Raw genomic sequence first — 20223 nt, forward strand, 5'->3', positions numbered from 1 at the left:
ATATTTCACAGGTGTCAAGTTGTATTGGTTCCACAGCATGAAAATAGTAGTGCATGTTGGCGTAGTCCTGAAGATGCTATATTCCACCCTGCAGATGCCAACGGAATTGTTTTCTTTGTTTTGTTGCTTCAAAAAGTAGTCTTAAAAACCAATGTTATTGGTAAACTTGGTCTTATAGTCTTGCGTTATTAACAGAAGCAGTATCAGAAAAAAAGCTGAAATAATACAAGGTGCTCATTCAGAATGCATTTGTGTTGAAGTGCTCATTCAGAATGCATTTGTGTTGAAGTGCTAACTAGATTATAGAGTAAATGAAAGGTGTAAATTCAAACCTAATGGCAACCAAACAAAATGGTGCACCAACTGAGAAATATTATAATATAACCATTTTTAGAATTCAGATGCCACTTTGTAATCTAGGCATCACAATTCAAACTATATAATGAATGTGGTGTTTTTTATATTTAAGACATGTGAAGTTTTCATATAAATCATTCATTTCTAATCTTCAATATTTGTAAGCATTTTGGATGACTCTTAAATAAGTTCAGTATTTTGTGATCCGGATTGAAGCCAACAATGCAAAATAGTAATTACAGTTCAATTTGGTAAGAAGCAACATGGGGATCCTTTTGCTCAAGGAGCAGTTTATAGAAGGACTGTAAGTCAACCAGCACTTTATGGAAGGACTGTAAACCTAATGCTTTTTTCTTTCTATTCCAGTTTGCAGGGAACAATAACTACATGAACATGGCAGACCCAAGCCATGCTTTCTTGACAAGCAATGAGGCAAGTATATTAATTATTCTCTGTTTGTATTATTTCAATTAATGTGCATTTTCTTGCAATGCACTAAATTAAAATTACAGGCCTAGAAATTTACAGGTGAAAAATGGATGCTAAATGGTCCAATGTTGCATTCCGCGCTGGGACAGTGCTGCATGCAGAGGTGATTAAGGCATTGCGGAGTCATCCAGGGCACACGCCTGGAACCAGCGGTAGGCCCATTTCCTACGCATATCCAAGGCTTACTGCCGGTTTCAGGTCTCTTTCCCATATTAGATCGTGACTAACCGCAGCATGTGCTGTGCATGTTGCGATGAGTTTTCTCAGGCTTACAGCAGCCAAAACAGTGTTTCCTTTAAGGGACCATTGAAAGCTGCCACAAAAAGGTTGGAATACAAAGGAGAGAAAGTTACGCTTCAGTTGTGTAAAGCCTTGGTCAGACTCCATCTGGAGTATTGTGTTCAGTTCTGGACAGCACACTTCAGGAAGGATATATTGGCCTTGTGGGGGTTACAGCACAGGTTTACCAGAATGATATCAGAGCTGAAAGGGTTAAATTATGAGGACAGGTAGCATAAATTTGGGTTGTATTCCCTTTAGAAGTTTGAGAGGTGATCTAATTGAGTTGTTTAAAATGATAAAAGGATTCAATAGAGTACAGTCAGCGAAGTTATTTCCTCTGGTGGGGGAATCCAGATCAAGGGGGTACAATCTTAAAATTAGAGCTAGGCCATTCAGGAGTGAAATCAGGAAGTACTTTTTCACACAAAGGGTAGTAGAAATCTCTCCCCAAAAAGATGTTGGGTCAATTGAAATTTTCAAGACTGAGACCGACAGATTTTTATTAGGTAAGGGTATCAAGGGATATGCATCAAATAGAGTTGAGGTACAGGTTAGCTATGATCAAATTCAATGATGGAACAGGCACAAGGGGCTGAATGGCCTACTCCTGTTCCTGTGTTCTCTCTTAATTTTTTTTACACAATCCTTATTTTGGAGTTAAAAGGAATCTTTACAGTACTTTGAATTTTCTTTTAATAAAGCAAGAATGTGTCTGTGGAATGTGCCTAACATTACATGGTGTGAAGTGGTCCCTTTGTGCTGCATGTTATAGAATGCTATATTCATTCTACTACCCCTTTGTACTACTCCTATGATTGTCTATTGCAAGAGACTACCTGAAAGGATTTTCAAGAATCTGCTTTTATTTCCAAAGGCTGTTTGTCTCGACATATTGCAGCCTCAGATGGTCCTGCCTTCCTCCAGGAATACAAATCTGGCTCAGTGGTTCTACATGTTTTTGTGTGTTTGTCCTGTCACGCAAAGGATAGAAGCTAGCAATGATTTCAGACTCACTGGCCTGTTTCCATTCTTCCACATGCATTCTGCCATTGAAGGTTCAGTCTTTAGGGTGGCCACAGATCTCTTAATCAGAAACTGCTGCACTCCTTACGTGGTCTCTGAATCTGATGGTTGTCCCATCATCTTCACCTCAAAGTCTTCCCCTGTAGATAACATTAGCATTGCTTGCTGTTTAATGACAGTCTACAGAGTGGACAACCACTGCTCCGTGACATTGACGGTACAATTTGCAACACTACACAGACCAACATGTATGATATTCTGCAGTGAGACATGTGCCTGGTGCACCTGTTCAAGCTCATGAACTATTTATTGTTTCATAGCTAGCTCCATGAGTTTGAAATCATGAAGCATTTCATGAAGCAGTGGCCATGCTAGACCTATGCCCAGCAGCAGTCAGCCCTTCCTCAGCCTTCAAGTTTTATCCTTCCTCACCTGTGATTCTACCTGTGTTCCCTCCTTGTGCTCTCAAATTCTTTCCAAAGTAGGCATGTCTGAGCTGCTGCCTGCTTCAAGTGGTGGGCAATGCAGAGTGCAGAAGTAAGTGTTGCAGTCCCACAGGACTGGCTTCCACATTATCAGCATGTGGCCCTTCTGTTAAAGTGATGTACACATGGCTACTTTCATGCAAAGTACTGTTCACTTACGATGCCTAACAAGATTGGCTGTAAAACATAAACACTGCTGTTAACCTGACAAATGTCCAAATGATTGACACTATGAACATTTGCAGTTTATAATTGCACAAAGCAGGAACATTGAGGGCATTTTTCACTTTGGGTGGACTTTGAGCAGGTGGCGGGATGTGCACCCAAAGTATTTGCCAAGAGGCCCGAGCCAATTTGTGTGCTATACCAGTTGGGGGTTGGGGGCGGTGATGGGAATTCATGTGGCTCCTCCATACAGTCCAAACCGGGGTGGTGGGGGGGATGGGGGTTGGGAAGAGAGAGGGGTACTTCTTCTGCCTGCCCCTGTTACATTTATCTGGCATTTTGGGGACATGTCTGGGGGCATTCCAGGCTAACCTGGGAATTTGGCTGATCTCGCCCCAATCGGCCCAATGGGAGTTATGTTTATTGAAGCCCCAAGAGGAAAAAGAAGACACAGATGATAGATCCAGGAGGGATCAATTATTGTAACAATGTTGGTTTGCTGTTTCCTCTGGGGAACTGTGAATGTTTTGTGGCCAATTTTCTTTGGCACAATTCGGGCCTAGTGTGTTTCCTCTCAGAGTGGCAGGATGCCTCTCGAAATTCTGCTTCCTTAGCGGGCGTACACCTTTGTTGCACCACTACAGCTGCCAGTACCCATCCCAAATATTCTTAATGATCCCGTTCCCGGATGTTGGGACAGGGTCAGGGGCAGGGCAAAGCAGTAGGCAGAAGTCTCACCCTGTCACACTTTAGCACACTCGTAAGGGTCTGCAGAATTTCTACCCCATTCTCTCGAGTTCAGCTAGAACCAATTTGTTGGAACAAGAGGATTGCAACGACAGAGTTTGGTGTCATGAAATTTTACTCTGCAATTAATAGTTCTTCATAAAACAACATTGCCAATGGGCTCAGATTTTATGTGTGCTCCACTGGGTAATAATTTGTATCTGGGCAAAATAACTAAACAAGTATTACAGTAAATGAATTTTATAATTAAAGTAACAGAAACCCCAATCACATACACAATCTGCAAATTAAGTTTTAGATATATACAGAAGTCATTGAATAAAACAGTAATTAAGGATTCCCTAGTGACTCAGGAAGTTTATACTGAATAGCTGAGCCTTACAGACCAGGAAGGTCCCTGGTTTGATCACTAGTCTGTGCCGAGTTAGCAGATTTCATGCAGGGCAGCAGTTGGGGCACTACAAATGGCCTCATTGTCCTCAGGGTAGGCAAGGAAAAGTCAGTCAGAGTTTCCCCTCCTGTTCACTACCCAACAATCCCTCCTGAAGGTGCATGAGTATAGGGGTCGAGTGAGGATCAAATCAAGCTTAGCTGTGATGTTCACTGCAGTCAAAAAAAATCACTGTCAAGTGCCATATAGTGCCAGTGACCACTTGGGTGTAATGCTGGACAGTAACTGGCACCATATCCCAGCCAGGAGTCAACAACTTCAGGAGAGAAAGATAGAGGAAAAAAAACTCGTAGAAACAGTTCAATATATTTGCTATATGGTAAATTGCCCAATGAACGATACTGGCGTTCTAATAGAAAAGCAAGTTAATCATGTGCTTTTATACTAAAATAAGAAGAGTTGAGTGAAGGTCTAGGAGGTTTATACTTTAGTCTCTAATTTAACCAATCCATTGTAATAATAAGAATAAAAAGCTATGATTAATCGCTAGGATTGATAGTAACTACTAGTACAGCTTAAATTGTAAGGGAACAAAAGACATGGTTTGGCTTTGGTCCCAGAAGTCTTCATTATGATATTCAGACCCTATCTGTAACTAGCAACATGATGCTTCTTCATTCTGCAGTTTTTTGTGCATTTGAATTACTGAACACTTTTCAAAGCTCTTCTTTCAGCAGCTGTTCAGAGACTGTTCAGTTCCAGCTGTGATCATTTATTGTGTGAGACATTTTTATTCCCACACAACCCTTTCTCAGATTGGAAGGGGAGTGCTTTACTTTAGAGTTCAGATTTGTACGTCCTGGTTTTCACAATATGAATTAATAGGAATGACATTGCACTCCAGATTACCTTGGAAATATCAACTTTATAACTTGATATCTCCAGCAATCTAATATTGAATGAATCATTGAAATAACAATTGATATTTGGTTAAAGTAAACAGAAAATGTTCATTTCTATTTAACTTATTGAAGTTTATACAACATTAAATGTAGTCATTTAAAGATCAGAAAGTGCCATCATTTGATGCCACAGTTTTTTTTCAATTCCAATTTTTAAAAAATTCAATTTTAAAAATAGTGAAGTGAATAAAACTTTTAGCATTTAAAATTCATCAGGAAAGAATTGTTGCTTTTCCAGTTAGTTAAACATTTACAACTTACCATTAAATTTCTTGAAAATTGCACCACTTCCCGGTTGAATGTACATTCAATGCATTGTACAAGTCCTGTGTAAGGTCACTTTGAACAAGCCTTAACTTATTCAAATGACATTTTGCAGTCGGTACATGCTGTGTCAGTACGTTGCCCAACTAATAAGCACTAAGGGGTATATTTTGCTCTTTAAACAAATAAAGAGTTAGTTGCTCTTAAATTGTAGAAAGAAATGAACTTAAATCAAAATGGTGGATATGTGCCATTTTGCTTCTAAAGTTAGCAAAATGAAACTAGTCAATAAGGAGCCACCTGTAACAATCCTGCTTGTACATCTCTGACGCACCTAACTTGATTTGTAATCGGCATTAATGGTGGATATTCATCATCAAGCTGTGGAGTGCACAAAGCTTAGTAGAAATAGCCCAATCAAAATGTTGCAGATTCTTGGCTGTGGTCTGCCAGCAGAAGTGCAGCAGAATGGGTGCCTATGATCTCCGCTCCTAAACCCACCAGGGTACTCAGGGTCACGTGATTTAATTACCAGCAGCAGGCGCCCATGCCGCTATTGGCTCATCTTGGGCTCCTGCCAGAAATAGGAAGGCAGGAATGCGACACTGACTCAATTGGTTCTTTTTAAAAGAGGGCCAGAAAGGTTCATAGGGCTGGATGTTTTATGGGGGTCCAAGTCAGGACCCAGGGCTGGACCCCCAGGTGGGCGCCACCTGGGCTGCTGAGCTCACCTGTACTCCAATGCTCATCCCAGCATCCAGGTCGTTTGGTGGCAGCCAAGGAAATTCTCGGCATAGGAATTCCCTCACCTCGACCCTGTCCCCTCTGCTGTCACGGGGCCTTGTTCAGGGTGGACGCAAGTTTTGTCTACCCCTGACCCTTGTGCAAATTTACAGCCAGCGGGAATCTGAGTGGTGACCTGGCATTCCAAGCTCTTGTCAGATATCCTGCCTCTGTTGGACTTCCTGTGCTCGATTTCCATTGAAAGACCACTGTCAGGGTTCAGGATTTTTGGCCCCTATGAATTGGAGTATTTGTTGTGAAGATGTGACCAGGAGAAGGCTGTTCTACACAACTTTCTTTGGGATGATGACATTTACTTGGGACTGCAGATTGTCTTTTTATGAAACTGAATGTTTTTCCCTCACTAATTTTGATTCAAGCTGTCTGACGATTCTGACTTGCCTGCACTCTTCACACAAAATTTGATTCTTCATCACTGAAGAGCCGATTTTAACATGCTGGGCAGGCAGTTAAGTTCATGGTGGGATACTTACTGCTGCCTTCCTGACATGCTCCCACCAGCCGCTATCTTAACTCAGTTTTCTGAGTTGGTTGACGCCCCCCAGAAGCAGCACAGGTATAATCAGAGCCATGGAACCACTAGGATCAATACTGAGTACACCGTAGGGCTGCTGAAGCAGAGGTTCAGGTGTCTCAACAGGTCTGGGGGCTCCCTACAATATACCCCACAAAGAGTCTCCAGCATCATGGTGGTGTTCTACATACTGCATACAGAGAGGCTTGCATTTGGAGGAGGCAGAGCAACAGCAGCAGTCCTCATCAGATGAGAAAGACCAGGGGGAAGGCAAGGAAGCAGCAGAAGAAGGAAGGTCACCTCAACACCTTGTAGCAAAAGAGGTGAGGGATGAGTGGCCACACTCTCCTAGGTAGACTGCAGAGTGCTGACGCCACGCGAGATGCCACCACACAGGCCTTCTAATACCAGGTATAACTGCTTGTGGGAGTCCTTATTTCAGTCATGCTCAGCAGAGCTGGAGATGACATTGACCCCCGACGAGCCCTCTCCTGGGCTGTCCCTGCCACCAGTATCTGCTGCTGCACATTTGTGTTGGGTGATTCACCACATGCAGACCCCTCTGGCTTACTATTTACCCCATGTGGAGTGCCAATGTCTGTGCTGGTACTTGTGAGGGATGGAATGCCTGATAATGCGGCCTCAGGAGGATTGTCCTCACCAGGTGCTGAGAAGGATCTAGAGGAAAGAGAAAAGGGACAAGAGTTAGGATGGCACAGAAAGGCTGAAGATTAGCAGGTGACAATTTTGAGATTTCAGCTTTAATGTTGAATGCTTGCTGAGGCGAATGAAGGGTTACAAGTAATATGCAGACGCCATGTTCAGATAAGCCACCAACCTCGCCTTCCCCGATGCTTACGGCCTTTCCCGTGCCACTAATTGCCAGAGCCTCATGCTCTACGTGGATGAGGGCTATGATGGTGGGTACTCCTCCCCCGGTCTTGGTCCGCTCCCTGGCATTATGTCCTGTTTTGTCCTACAGAAAGAGAGCACGAGAGTTAGTGAGTGGCTGTTGAAAAGATAAGAGGTGGTGTGTATGACCTGTGCATATAGTACATATGCTGAGAGGTGAAGAAGAAGCAAGATGGAATGAGGATATAGAGGTGATGAATGTAAAGCCAAGTGTATGTAATGTGAAGTGAGGAAGGAATACTGGGAGAGGTTGGAGGTTGTGCAAGTGTGAGGATGTGAGAGGAGAATGGTGTTAGTGTATGGTGCCAAGACAGCAATGGAAGAGATGAGTGTTCTTGGAATGAGAATGACAGTGTGCCCTCGTGATGACATGTTTGCAATTTTGTACTTAAGATTGCACTGGTGCAATATTGGATGGTCTTCTGAAGGTGGGGTTAAGGCACAATGTCGGGACAGACCAGAAGGAGCTGCATTTTGCATCTAACTATGTTATACCTTATATGGGGCAGCTCACACTGCCCAAAGTGGAAAATTGTTCCACAACTCTCATTTTGATGGTGCAGTATTTTTAAGTAAATATTTACTTATCAATAGTGCACTGGAAAGGCTGTTTCATTTGTGCAAAGGCTTCATCAGCTACTGACCATCACAAGATGACATCTTAAAAGCGCTGATAGATTCACTCACATCATTGATTTTAGAATTTGAATCCAGACCTCCACCTGTCTCTGCATAAAGATACTTCCACTTGTGTTGCAAATGTCATTCTAAGTTTAAAACTATTTGGAAACCATTTAGCTCTGTAGCTAAAGATTTAGACAGGTTTGACATTTTTTTAATTTTAAAACGGTCATCATTTTTACTGACAGTTCAGTGAACAGATGGACTGGCAGTAACATATTTGAAGATGTGCATACATTGGGATATTCACATTCTTCTTTGACATATTCCAAAACAATCATGAAGGTTGTAAGGCCTCTGATAATTGTATGCTTTCTTATTCATTATTGCCTACTTAATAATTATAATATATACCGGCCCTGAATTTTCTGATTAAAAGTTGGCAAACCTGCAATAATGACATTTGAATCATTAATCTATGAGTGTAAACTTCACTACACATCACCACATGGAGCACATTGACGATCGATGTCAGCACTGACAGCCATCCCAGGCACAGAAACTGACTTCAAATTGCATAAAGCCACTCCATAAAGTTCACAACATATATTAGCATTTCATCACATGGTGGCTAGTAACCATTTACAAAATTGCCGGGCAGGAAAAGACCAACTGGTCCATCAAGCCTGCCCCACACCACGATGGCTGGGCCATCATGACTAAATACTTCTTCCCTTCCTTTGATCTTCACCCCCTGAAACCCACCCCGACAACCATCATTTAATCTCCTGGGAGAGGCAATAAACAGAAAAAAACCAGGGCCAATGAGGGAAAAAATACTCTGTAAAATTCCTCTATGGTTCCTTCAGGTGATCAAAACCAGTTCCAAGAGATCACATAGACCAAGTGTTATCAATAAAATACACTTACCTTCCATATGATGTGATCTCTGCCCCAGTCAGGAACTGGTGCAGCTCCCTCTTGAAGGCATGCAGAGAGTCAGGACCCACCACACCAGCTGGCAATGTATTCCAGAGGCTCACAATTCTCTGGGAAAAGAAGAACTCCCTAACAATCAGTCTATTCCTACTTTTCCATAGTTTAAGCTCATGTCCTCTGGTCCTCCCCAACCTGTTAAATTGGAATAATCTATCAATAGGGACGCTATCAGCCCTTTAATTATTTTATAGACCCCCATCAGATCACCTTTAAGTCTACACGGCTCTAAAGTAAATAGACCAAGGTCCTTGAGCCTATCTGAGTAGCTAAGGTTCTTTAAGCTGGGAATCATTCTTGTAGCTCTTCTCTGGACCTTTTCCAAGGCTGCAATATTACCCACCATGTGGGGGCACCAAAACTGGGCACAGTACTCTAGATGTGGTCTGACCAGCAACCTGTATAGTGTCAAAATGATGTCCTTTGATTAATACAGATATAGTTCTATTAATACAGCCCATTACCTTATTAGCTTTAGCGACAATTTCTCTACATTGGTCATGAACCTTCAGTGATCTGTGCACAATAATACCAAGATCTTTTTGTCATTTAACCTCTTTCAGTATTGTTCCCTGCAGATGATATATTTGGTTCTACCAATTTGCTTTGATTGCACTCCTCTACCATCTAAACCCTTGCACAGATTTTGGTGTCATCTGCAAACTTACTTATCATACTCCCAACACCACTGTCCAGGTCACGAATAAAGACCATGAAGAATAGTCGGCCTAGGACCGATCCCTGGGAGACATCACTCGTACATAAGAACATTAGAACATAAGAAATAGGAGCAGGTGTAGGCCATGTGGCCACTCGAGCCTGCTCCACTATTCAATCAGATCATGACTGATCTTTGACCTCAACTCCACATTCCTGCCCGATCCCCATATCCCTTGATTCCCCTAAATCTATCTATCTCAGCCTTGAATATATTCAACAAATATATCCACAGCCCTCTGGGGTAGAGAATTCCAAAGATTCACAACCCTCTGAGTGAAGAAATTCCTCCCCATCTCTGTCTTAAATGGCCGGCCACTTATCCTGAGTCTATGCCCCCTAGTTCTAGATTCTCCAGCCAGGGGAAACAACCTCTCAGCATCTACACTTTCAAGCCCCCTCAGAATCTTATATGTTTCAATGAGATCACCTCTCATTCTTCCAAACTCCAGAGAGTATGGGCACATTCTATTCAATCTCTCCTCATAGGACAACCCTCTCATCCCAGGAATTCAATCTAGTGAACCTTCGTTGCACTCCCTCTAAGGCAAGTATATCCTTCCTTAGATAAGGAGACCAAGACTGTACACAGTACTCCAGGTATCGAGAAAGCCCTATACAATTGTAGAAAGACTTCCTTACTCTTGTACTCAAACCCCCTTGCAATAAAGGCCAACATGCCATTTGCCTTCCTAATTGCTTACTGTACCTGCATGCTAACATATTGTGTTTCTTGTTCAAGGACACCCAAATCTCTCTGAACACAAACATTTAATAATTTCTCACCATTTAAAAAATATTCTGTTTTTCTATTCTTCCTACCAAAGTGAATAACCTCACATTTCCCCACATTATACTTCATCTTGTTAATTGAATGATTTATATCAATTAGTGTTAATTGTATTCAGGCGGTGGGTATCAGTTGGGGACTCTCATATTTTTTTAGAGGAGGGCTTAGCTAGGGTGTGATGTGTGTGTAAGGGGAATCACTGTGAATAAAGGTTTGGAAGTTACTAAAGACCAATTTTAACAATCTGCCACTTTCTTGCTCACTCACTTAACTTGTCTATATCCCTTTGCTGAATCTTTGTGTCCTCCTCACAATTTACTTTCCCACCTATCTTTGTATCATCAGTAAACTTGGATACATTACACTCGGTCCCTTCATCCAAGTCATTAACATAGATTGTAAATAGCTGAGGCCCAAGCACTGATCCTTGCGGCACCCCACTAGTTACAGCCTGCTAACCTGAGAATGATCCGTTTATCCCTACTCTCTGTTTTCTGTTCATTAACCAATCCTCTATCCATGCTAATATATTACCCCTAACTCTATGAGCCCTTATTTTGCATAACAACCTTTTATGTGGCACCTTAACGAATGCCTTTTGAAAATCCAAGTAGACTACATCCACTGGTTCCCCTTTATCTACCCTGCTAGTTACATCCTCAAAAAACCCTAATAAATTTGTCAAACATGATTTCCCTTTCATAAAACCATGTTGATTCTGCCTAATCATATTATGATGTTCAAAGTGCCCTGTTACCACTTCCTTAATCGATTCCAGCATTTTCCTGATGGCTGTTGTAAGGCTAACTGGCCTGTAGTTCCCTGTTTTCTCTCTCCCTCCTTTCTTGAATAGCGATGTTACATTTGCTGCCTTTCAATCCGCTGTGCCCATTCTAGAATCTAGGGAATTTTGGAAGATCACAACCCATGCATCCACTATCTCTGCAGCCACCTCTTTTAGAACCTTGGGATGTAGGCCATCAGGTCCAGGGGATTTATTGGCTTTTAGCTCCATTAATTTCTCAAGTACTTTTTCTCTACTGATAATAATTACTTTAAGTTCCTCAATCTCATTAGCCCCTTGGTTTTCCAATATTTCTGGTATGCTTTTTGTATCTTCTACTGCGAAGACAGATACAAAATATTTGTTTAACGTCTCTGCCATTTCCTTATTCTCCATTATAATTTCTCCTGTCTCAGCCTCTAAGGGACCAACGTTTACTTTTGCTGCTCTCTTCCTTTTTACATACTTGTAGAAGCTCTTACAATCTGTTTTCATATTTCTTGCTAGTTTACTCTCATATTCTTTTTTTCCCTTTTTATCAATTTTTTGATCATCCTTTGCTGGTTTCTAAAACTGTCCCAATCCTCAGACTTACTACTCTTCTTCGCAACATTATAACCCTCTTCTTTTAATCTAATACTGTCCTTAACTTCTTTAGTTAGCCACGGATTGATCACTTTTCCCGTGTTTTTATTTCTCAATGGAATGTATATTCGTTGAGAATATCGAAATATTTCTTTAAATGTTTGCCATTGCTTATCTATCGTCATATCTTTTAATCTAATTTCCCAATCTACCTTAGTCAACTTGCCCCTTGTACCTATGTAATTGGCTTTTTTTAAGTTTAAGGTTTTAATTTCACTTCATCATAAGGTCAGAAATGGGAATGTTCTCTGATGATTGCACAGTGTTCAGTTCCATTCGCAACCTCTCAGATAATGAAGCAGTCTGTGCCCGGATGCAGCAAGACCTGGACAATATTGAGGTTTGGGCTGATAAGTGGCAAGTAACATTCACGCCAGACAACTACCAGGCAATGACCATCTCCAACAAGAGAGAGTCTAACCACCTCCCCTTGACATTCAACGGCATTACCATCGCTGAATCCCCCACCATCAACATCCTGGAGGTTACCATTGACCAGGAACTTAACTGGACCAGCCACATAAATACTGTGGCTACAAGAGCAGGTCAGAGGCTGGGTATTTTGTGGCGAGTGACTCACTCCTGACTCCCCAAAGCCTTTCCACCATCTACAAGGCACAAGTCAGGAGTGTGATGGAATACTCTTCACTTGCCTGGATGAGTGCAGCTCCAACACCACTCAAGAAGCTCGACACCATCCAGGACAAAGCAGCCCGCTTGATTGGCACCACATCCACCACCCTAAACATTCACTCCTTTCACCACCAGCACACCATGGCTGCAGTGTGTACCATCTACAGGATGCACTGCAGCAACTCGCCAAGGCTTCTTCGACAGCACCTCCCAAACCTGTGACATCTACCACCTAGAAGGATAAGGGCAGCAGGCACATGGGAACAACACCACCTGCACGTTCCTCTCCAAGTCACACATCATCCCGACTTGGAAATATATCGCCGTTTCTTCATCGTCGCTGGGTCAAAATCCTGGAACTCCCTGCCTAACAGCACTGTGGGAGAACCTTCACCACACAGACTGCAGCAGTTCAAGAAGGTGGCTCATCACCACCTTCTCAAGGGCAATTAGGGATGGGCAATAAATGCTGGTCTTGCCAGCGACGCCAACATCCCATGATTGAATTAAAAAAAAGGATGCATTGGATATGATCTTCCAAAATTTTCTAGATTCTAGAACGGACCCAGTGGATTGGAAGTTGGCAAATGTAATCCCACTATTCAAGAAAGGAGGGAGAGAGAAAACAGAGAACTTCAGATGAGTTAGCCTGACATCAGTCATCGGGAAAATGCTGGAACCCACTATTAATGAAGTGATAACAGGGCACTTAGAACATCATAATATGATTAGACAGAGTCAACATGGTTTTATGAAAGGGAAATCTTGTTTGACAAATTTATTAGAATTTTTTGAGGATTGTAACTAGCGGGGTAGATAAAGGGGAACCAGTGGATTTAGTATATTAGGATTTTCAAAAGGCATTCGATAAGGTGCCTCATAAAAGGTTGTTACGCAAAATAAGGGCTCATGGGGTTGGGGGTAACATATTAGCATGCATAGAGGATTGGTTAAAGGACAGAAAACAGAGAGTAGGGATAAACGGGTCATTTTTAGGTTGGCAGGCTGTAACTAATGGGGTATTGCAAGGATCAGTGCTTGGGCCTCAGCTGTTTACAATCTATATTAATGACTTAGATGAAGGGACTAAGTGTAATGTATCCAAGTTTGCTGATGATACAAAGCTAGTTGGGAAAGTAAGTTGTGAGGAGGACACAAAGATTCAGCAAAGGGATATAGACAGGTTAAGTGAGTGGGCAAGAAGGTGGCAGATGGTGTATAATGTGGGGAAATGTGAGGTTATTTACTTTGATAGGAAGAATAGAAAAATAGAATATTTTTAAAATGGTGAGAAACTATTAAATGTTGGTGTTCAGAGAGACTTGGGTGTTCTGGTACAAGAAACACAAGAAGTTAGCACGCAGGTACAGTAGGCAATTAGGAAAGCAAATGGCATGTTGGCCTTTATTGCAAGAGGTTTGGAGTACAAAGAAGTCTTACTACAATTGTACAGGGCTTTGGTGAGACCTCACCTGGAGTACTGTGTACAGTTTAGGTCTCCTTATCTAAGGAAGGATATCCTTGCCTTAAAGGCGGTGCAAAGGAGGTTCACTGGATTAATTCCTGGGATGAAAGGGTTGTCCTATGAGGAGAGATTGAGTAGAATGGGCCTATATTCTCTGGAATTTAGAAGAATGAGAGGTGATCTCATTGAAACATTTAAAATTCTGAGGGGACTTGACAGGGTAAATGCTGAAACGTTGTTTCCCCGGCTGGAGAATCTAGGACTAGGATAAGGGGCCGGCCATTTAAGACTGAGATGAGGAGATATTTCTTCACTCAGAGGGTTGTGAATCTTTGGAATTCTCTATCCCAGAGGGCTTTGGATGGTGGGTCATTGAGTATATTCAAGGCTGAGATAGATAGATTTTTGGACTCTAGGGGAATCAAGGGATATGGGGATCGGGCAGGAAAGTGGAGTTGAGGTCAAAGATCAGCCACGATCTTATTGAATGGCGGAGCAGGTTCGAAAGGCCATATGGCCTTTCCTGCTCCTATTTCTTATGTTCTTAGTTCTTATTATCAGGGCTACCCCCCTCCTTTTCCATTCTACCTGTCTTTTTGAAACGTAAAGTATCGTGGAATATTTAGTTCCCAATCTTGGTCACCTTGCAACCATGTCTCTGTAATAGCTATTAGATCAAACCCATTTTATCTCTATTTGTGCCACTAATTCGTCTATCTTGTTATGAATGCTTTGTGCGTTCAGATAAGCAGCCTTTAGTTTTAACTTTTTACCATTTTTCCCTGCTTTGACCTTATTCGCTGATGCACTATTACTGTTAATCTCTCTGTCCCTTCCTGGCACACCCTGCTTACCTTTACCCAAATCGCTGCACTGCTCTATTGCCTGACCTTTCTCTTCACCTGACCCCTCCCCCCTCCTTTTTAGTTTAAATCCCCATCTACCACCCTGGTTATTCAATTTGCCAGGACACTGGTCCCCACCTTGTCGGACAAGGTCAAGGGCTGAGGCTGTACAATCCTCGGCAACCATAATGATTTTGTTTTCCCATGTGCCCTCTTTTAACCATTGGAACATACATGGCTTCACTTTGTTTGAGAATGGTTTTAAACTTGAATTTTATATCTGCAGCTTATGACATCATGTAAAGCCTAAGCAATAATATTACTGCCTTGTAATCACTCTCAGGTATCCATTGTTCTCAACACAATCAATTCCCTACACGCTTTCTGAGCTGCTGCCTTTTGATTTTCAGACTAGCATTGGCATTCTGTGCATGTTTCTCTACCAGATTTTGAAGTTAGCCTACATATAATTTTGAAGAAATGTTAACTAGTGGTAGTATTTTACTTTAATCCACAATGAGCCTCAAATGGCTTATCCACGTAAAATCCTATTCAGCCACTCAGTTAATTTTAATATCTATAAAAACCAGTCCAGTAAATAGATTCAATGATAGTTTAATACTAATTGCAGGCCCATTCTGGGTTCTAGATCTTCAATCAAACATTATAGTTAATTTTAATGCAGAAAAGTATTTTGATGAACTTGACTTTTATTTGCAATGTGTTAATACATTACAAAATAATAATTGTCATTCTCGTATCAACAAGACACATCTGCACTGTTTCTATACTGCCATCAGAATTGAATGTCTAAGGTACATGCTCTTGTGTCTACATTATTAATTTAGAGCAATTAAACTTTAATCACAAGCAAATGTTTTCAAATGCAGATTTAAACAAGCCAAGCAGTTATTTTTATCTGAAGTGACACTAATAGAAGCTACACTGTGCTGATATTTGTAGTGTATTCTCACAGACACCATCAGTCTGGCACCTTATCATTTTTGGTGTAGAGAAATAATGACAGCTGACAGCTTCTGTGTACACACAGAGCTTTCTTTTTCCTTCAGTGAATTTTTGACACTTTTCAAGCAGTTATTAATTTCATATTATCATTAACAATTTGAGTGGTGATTATGTTTAGTAAGAGATAAGATTTTCCATTAACTGTGAATTGTCCAGTGCTGTTATAAGATGTGCACAAAAAACAGCTAGCAGTAAATGTCATTGTATTCAGAGCATGGATTGTATACAAAGGCACTGTGCAAATGTACTTAATTTACTGCCTAGAATAGCATCAGATTCCAGAGTTGAATGGGTGTATTTATACTGCACCAAGTGAACTGAGCTAATTGCTTCTGAGATGATATGCCCTCCATCACAAAAACTGCCTACTTGCACCTTCATAACATCACCCATCTTCATCCCTATCTCAGTCCACCTGCTGCTAAAACCCTGATCCATGTCTTTGTCACCGCCAAACTCATCTATTCCAATGCTCTCCTGGCCAACCTCCCATCCAGCACCTTAAACAACCCATAAACTTCAGCTCAGCCAAAACTCTGCTGCTGATATCCTATCCCACACCAATTCCCACTCGCCCATCACCTCTGTCTTCGCTGACCTTTATTGATTCTTGTCTCAAATTTAAAATACACACCTTTGTGTTTAAATCGCTCTATCACCTCACCCTCTCTATTTCTGTACCCTTCTTCAGCACTACAACGCACCCATCAAGCTTTCCGTTCTGCTGAATCTGGCCTCTAGTGCATCCCTGCCCCTTTTTTTTTCTCAAAAGTCTAGCATGTTTAGTCTGCAGCCCCTACCTTCTGTTTTTTTAGTCCTTACAAATCTCTGCAGTGATGTCCCACCCGTGTGCATTGCCATGGTTTTGACTGATGCAATGGCACCATTGTTTGCTCCGGTGCTTTGTGAATAACAAGCAGTTTTCAGCAGTTCTGAACTCGAGTGACCAGGTCTAGCAAGTCTATGACATGACAACAGAGCTGTTACATTTGAGTGCATAAAGAGCAGCTGCAATCATATATCAGCATTGCTAATCAGTGCAGGTAGAATGTGGGTCACCCATCATCAGAATGTATAAACAATGAATTTTACAGTACTGTTTTGTAAACTTCCTGAGTAGGAGCACTGATATATGTCGAATTAATCTACAAAGGGCCACCGAGCACAGATAATAATAGTCTAGCTAATTTGATAGGCACTAGAATGAAGCGTTAGGTGTCATATCACTTGTATGTTCAAAAGCCTTGATAACCTAAGATTTTGTTGAATAGTATCACTTAACAGGTATTTAAAGCTGCAGATAAGGAATCATGCTCATTTTGCTTGTCCAAATAGATCACTTGCCAGCTGAAGAGCAGCCATTATATCATAAAGAGATTTTGTTCTGAGCTGTGTTAAGTCTCACTGCAGACAAGTGCACTTTGATGCAGCTTCTGATGTGCAATGATTTCAGTCAGCGATGAGAACTTTTACCTTTTACTAATTGATAGCATTGCTGGAGTGGAAGTATAATAATGTAACTGTGTTCTGTTGTATAGTGGAATGCTAAATCTGCCTTGAGGCTTTACTTTTACCATTTGTCCTTTCAATCTTGCACTGAGCTATTGTATGCTTATTGTTTCCAATCTGTTCTCTCTTCAGACATTCCACACTCCGAGCCTTGGGGACGAGGAGTTTGAGATTCCACCCATAACCCCACCCCCAGAAACAGACCCCACTCTGGGACTAACAGATGTGGTGTCAGCTTTTCAAGGCCTTAATGATCCATTGCCCTCACAAGGAAATGAATTCACACCCCATTTCCCTCCACAAAGCCTGGACCTGCCTTCCATCACAATATCCAGAAGTATTATGGACCAAGATGGTGGACTCCTCAGCAATGGTTTATCTGTGGTAGGTGGGACTTAAATACAATTGTCTGGAATACATAGCCTTTTATTTCCAGCAGAGATTAGACATGGCTTTGAATGATGTTGACTATAACTTCTTCAGTCAAAAAATGCATCTATACACAATATAAATAGATACCTTTATTGAATAATATATCCAATATATTTACATAAAAATGAATGCTCACATTTATTTTGAACAAATAGAGCTATTGAGTTTTAATGTTCATGTGTGGCTAATTTGGTTGAAGTCTTTAATACTGATTTCCTGATTGTAGAAAAATAAACTGTTGCGAACTTGCCTCCATTTTTCTAATGATAATTGCATTGGATGGACAAAAGGAGTTTGCATTTACTGAAATAGTCAAATTGTGGTTCCACTGGCGGCTTGGTGAGTTTATCCAATAATTAGCTGTGTCATACAGACCAGAAAGATTGCAGGTTCAATCCCCAATCTGTGCTGATCTCACCCTGGTAATAGTAAGGGTGCTAGAATTGGCCTTAGTGCCTTGGGCCAGGGAGCAGGGCCAAGGTTCCTTCAATGGATTGCTTTTCAGCAACCCTTGCTGGAACTGCATAAGTGTGACATGAAGTGAGGGCATAATCAAGCTCGGCTGTGATGGTCCCACAGTCAATTTGATTGCTGAAACTCATTGTCGAGGCTCACACATGAATAATGGAAACTGTGGTACCGGGGAGGAGGGGCAGGGGGCAACTGGTAACCATGGAACTGCATCCGACAAAAATTTCAAGCCTTCAGGAGAGGGAGGAACATTGGTGAAAAAATAAAAGAATACTCCAAGTAACCCATATAATTTCCACAGAAAGCCTGCCTTGATATATTTGCTAAGAAATGTAAACTAAGCAGTAGTTGATTTACTCCAAGCTCTTTAATCAAAGATTTGGCTGATCTTATAAAAAGTTAATCTAAACTGATGAATTATAAATGGCCTGATCAATCTTCAAACTCCTGTACGCTTAATAATCTTTTAAATGGTAATGAGAATTGTATTTGCTTTAAGCCAGGTTAAGTTCTTACAGAAATCTACTGTGTAACTACATACAATGGCTTAGAGTTCTAAATTGAAGATATGTAGTACCAAAATGTAACAAAATGTCTACGGTTAATTAAATGAGCACTGCAACAAAATAGGTAAAGTTTACAGCCTTGATATTTTGAGACCCAATCAGTCAAACTAGCTTAGTTTTGATTTATTTTGCTACTGTATATCAACATCTCAGTGCTGTAAAAGGGATCAGAGGGTGGTGGGAGTCTGGAACTCACTGCCTGAAAGTGTGGTAGAGGCAGAAACCCTCAACTCATTTAAAAAGTACCTGGATGTGCACCTGAAGTGTCGTGACCTAAAAGACTACGGACCAAGTGCTGGAAATTGGGATTAGGCTGGGTGGCTCATTTTCGGCCGGCACGGACACAATGGGCCGAATGGCCTCCTTCTGTGCTGTAAATTTTCTATGATTCTATAAAAACCCATGTAAATAACTGATCAATGCTGAATAAGGTAGTTCTAAAATGTATCAAATACTGCTCAGCAACTTATACTGTAAATTAAAATGTAATGGTGAAAACACAGATTTATTTTCTATGTTATGAGAATATAAACATCTGTTTTTTCACATTTGCATTGGATTGATGTGCATGTGAAAGTACCTTTGACTTTCTTGAAGAGTTTAGCAGCACGAAAAACACATCTTTCAAATGCTCAATGTATTTTATTAGTACTATATTCATTGGAGTCATCTGACTTAATCTGGGCTTTGCTTTATAAACAAAGCCCAGACTTGTTTCTTTTATCTCCAACAGCATCATCTGCAGGCCATGGTTTCCTACTGTACTGTGTGTATGTGTTTTCAGCTGTCTGTTCAGTGTTTGCAGAATGTAGTCATAGCTGGTGAGCGAGAGCTGAGAGACAGGTGTAGAACTAATGCTTACACTGGAGCAGGTGTTTTATATGGAGGTCTGGTCATTCAGGTAAAATGCAACACAGCTGCCTCAGGAATGTAGCATTCTGAGAAACTTACTATCTGTAGATGTCTGTGAAAAGTTTACACAGCATACTTCAAACCATTTGGGATATTCATGCCAATAATGAAGGTTGTTATCAAGGTTTAATGGTAGCTTTTTGTGTTAATAACAGTAATAATGTTTTCAGTTTCTTGCATACACCTTAAACATACAAAGATCTGAGCAGTCCAGTACTACAAGGTTAACATCTCACTTATCCAGGGAGTTGACAAACTGGAGCACTCCAAATCTCCAAGCACGTTCTGATTTCCAGTTGACAATAAAGATGCTATTGGGTGGAAGACTGCTCCAGATTCTGGCAAGCCTACCTTGCTTGGCAGTCTATCTTGAATCATGGAGAAACTAACTGCAGTGAAACTGATGGCCACTTCTC

At 41.2% G+C, this 20223-nt stretch overlaps 1 protein-coding gene across 3 annotated transcripts in view; it reads left to right on the forward strand.

Annotated features, from left to right (window-relative positions):
• Window positions 1-20223, forward strand: part of tox3 (TOX high mobility group box family member 3) — an 85656-nt gene that overhangs the window by 39371 nt on the left and 26062 nt on the right. For all 3 annotated transcript variants that reach the window (XM_067997471.1, XM_067997472.1, XM_067997473.1), the window contains exons 2-3: window positions 724-789; window positions 17559-17810. In XM_067997471.1, the coding sequence (XP_067853572.1) occupies window positions 724-789; window positions 17559-17810 (318 nt within the window). The remainder of the gene's footprint in view (window positions 1-723; window positions 790-17558; window positions 17811-20223) is intronic.

Source organism: Heptranchias perlo, chromosome 16 (assembly GCF_035084215.1).
Source record: "Heptranchias perlo isolate sHepPer1 chromosome 16, sHepPer1.hap1, whole genome shotgun sequence".
Classification (NCBI taxonomy): Eukaryota; Metazoa; Chordata; class Chondrichthyes; order Hexanchiformes; family Hexanchidae; genus Heptranchias; species Heptranchias perlo.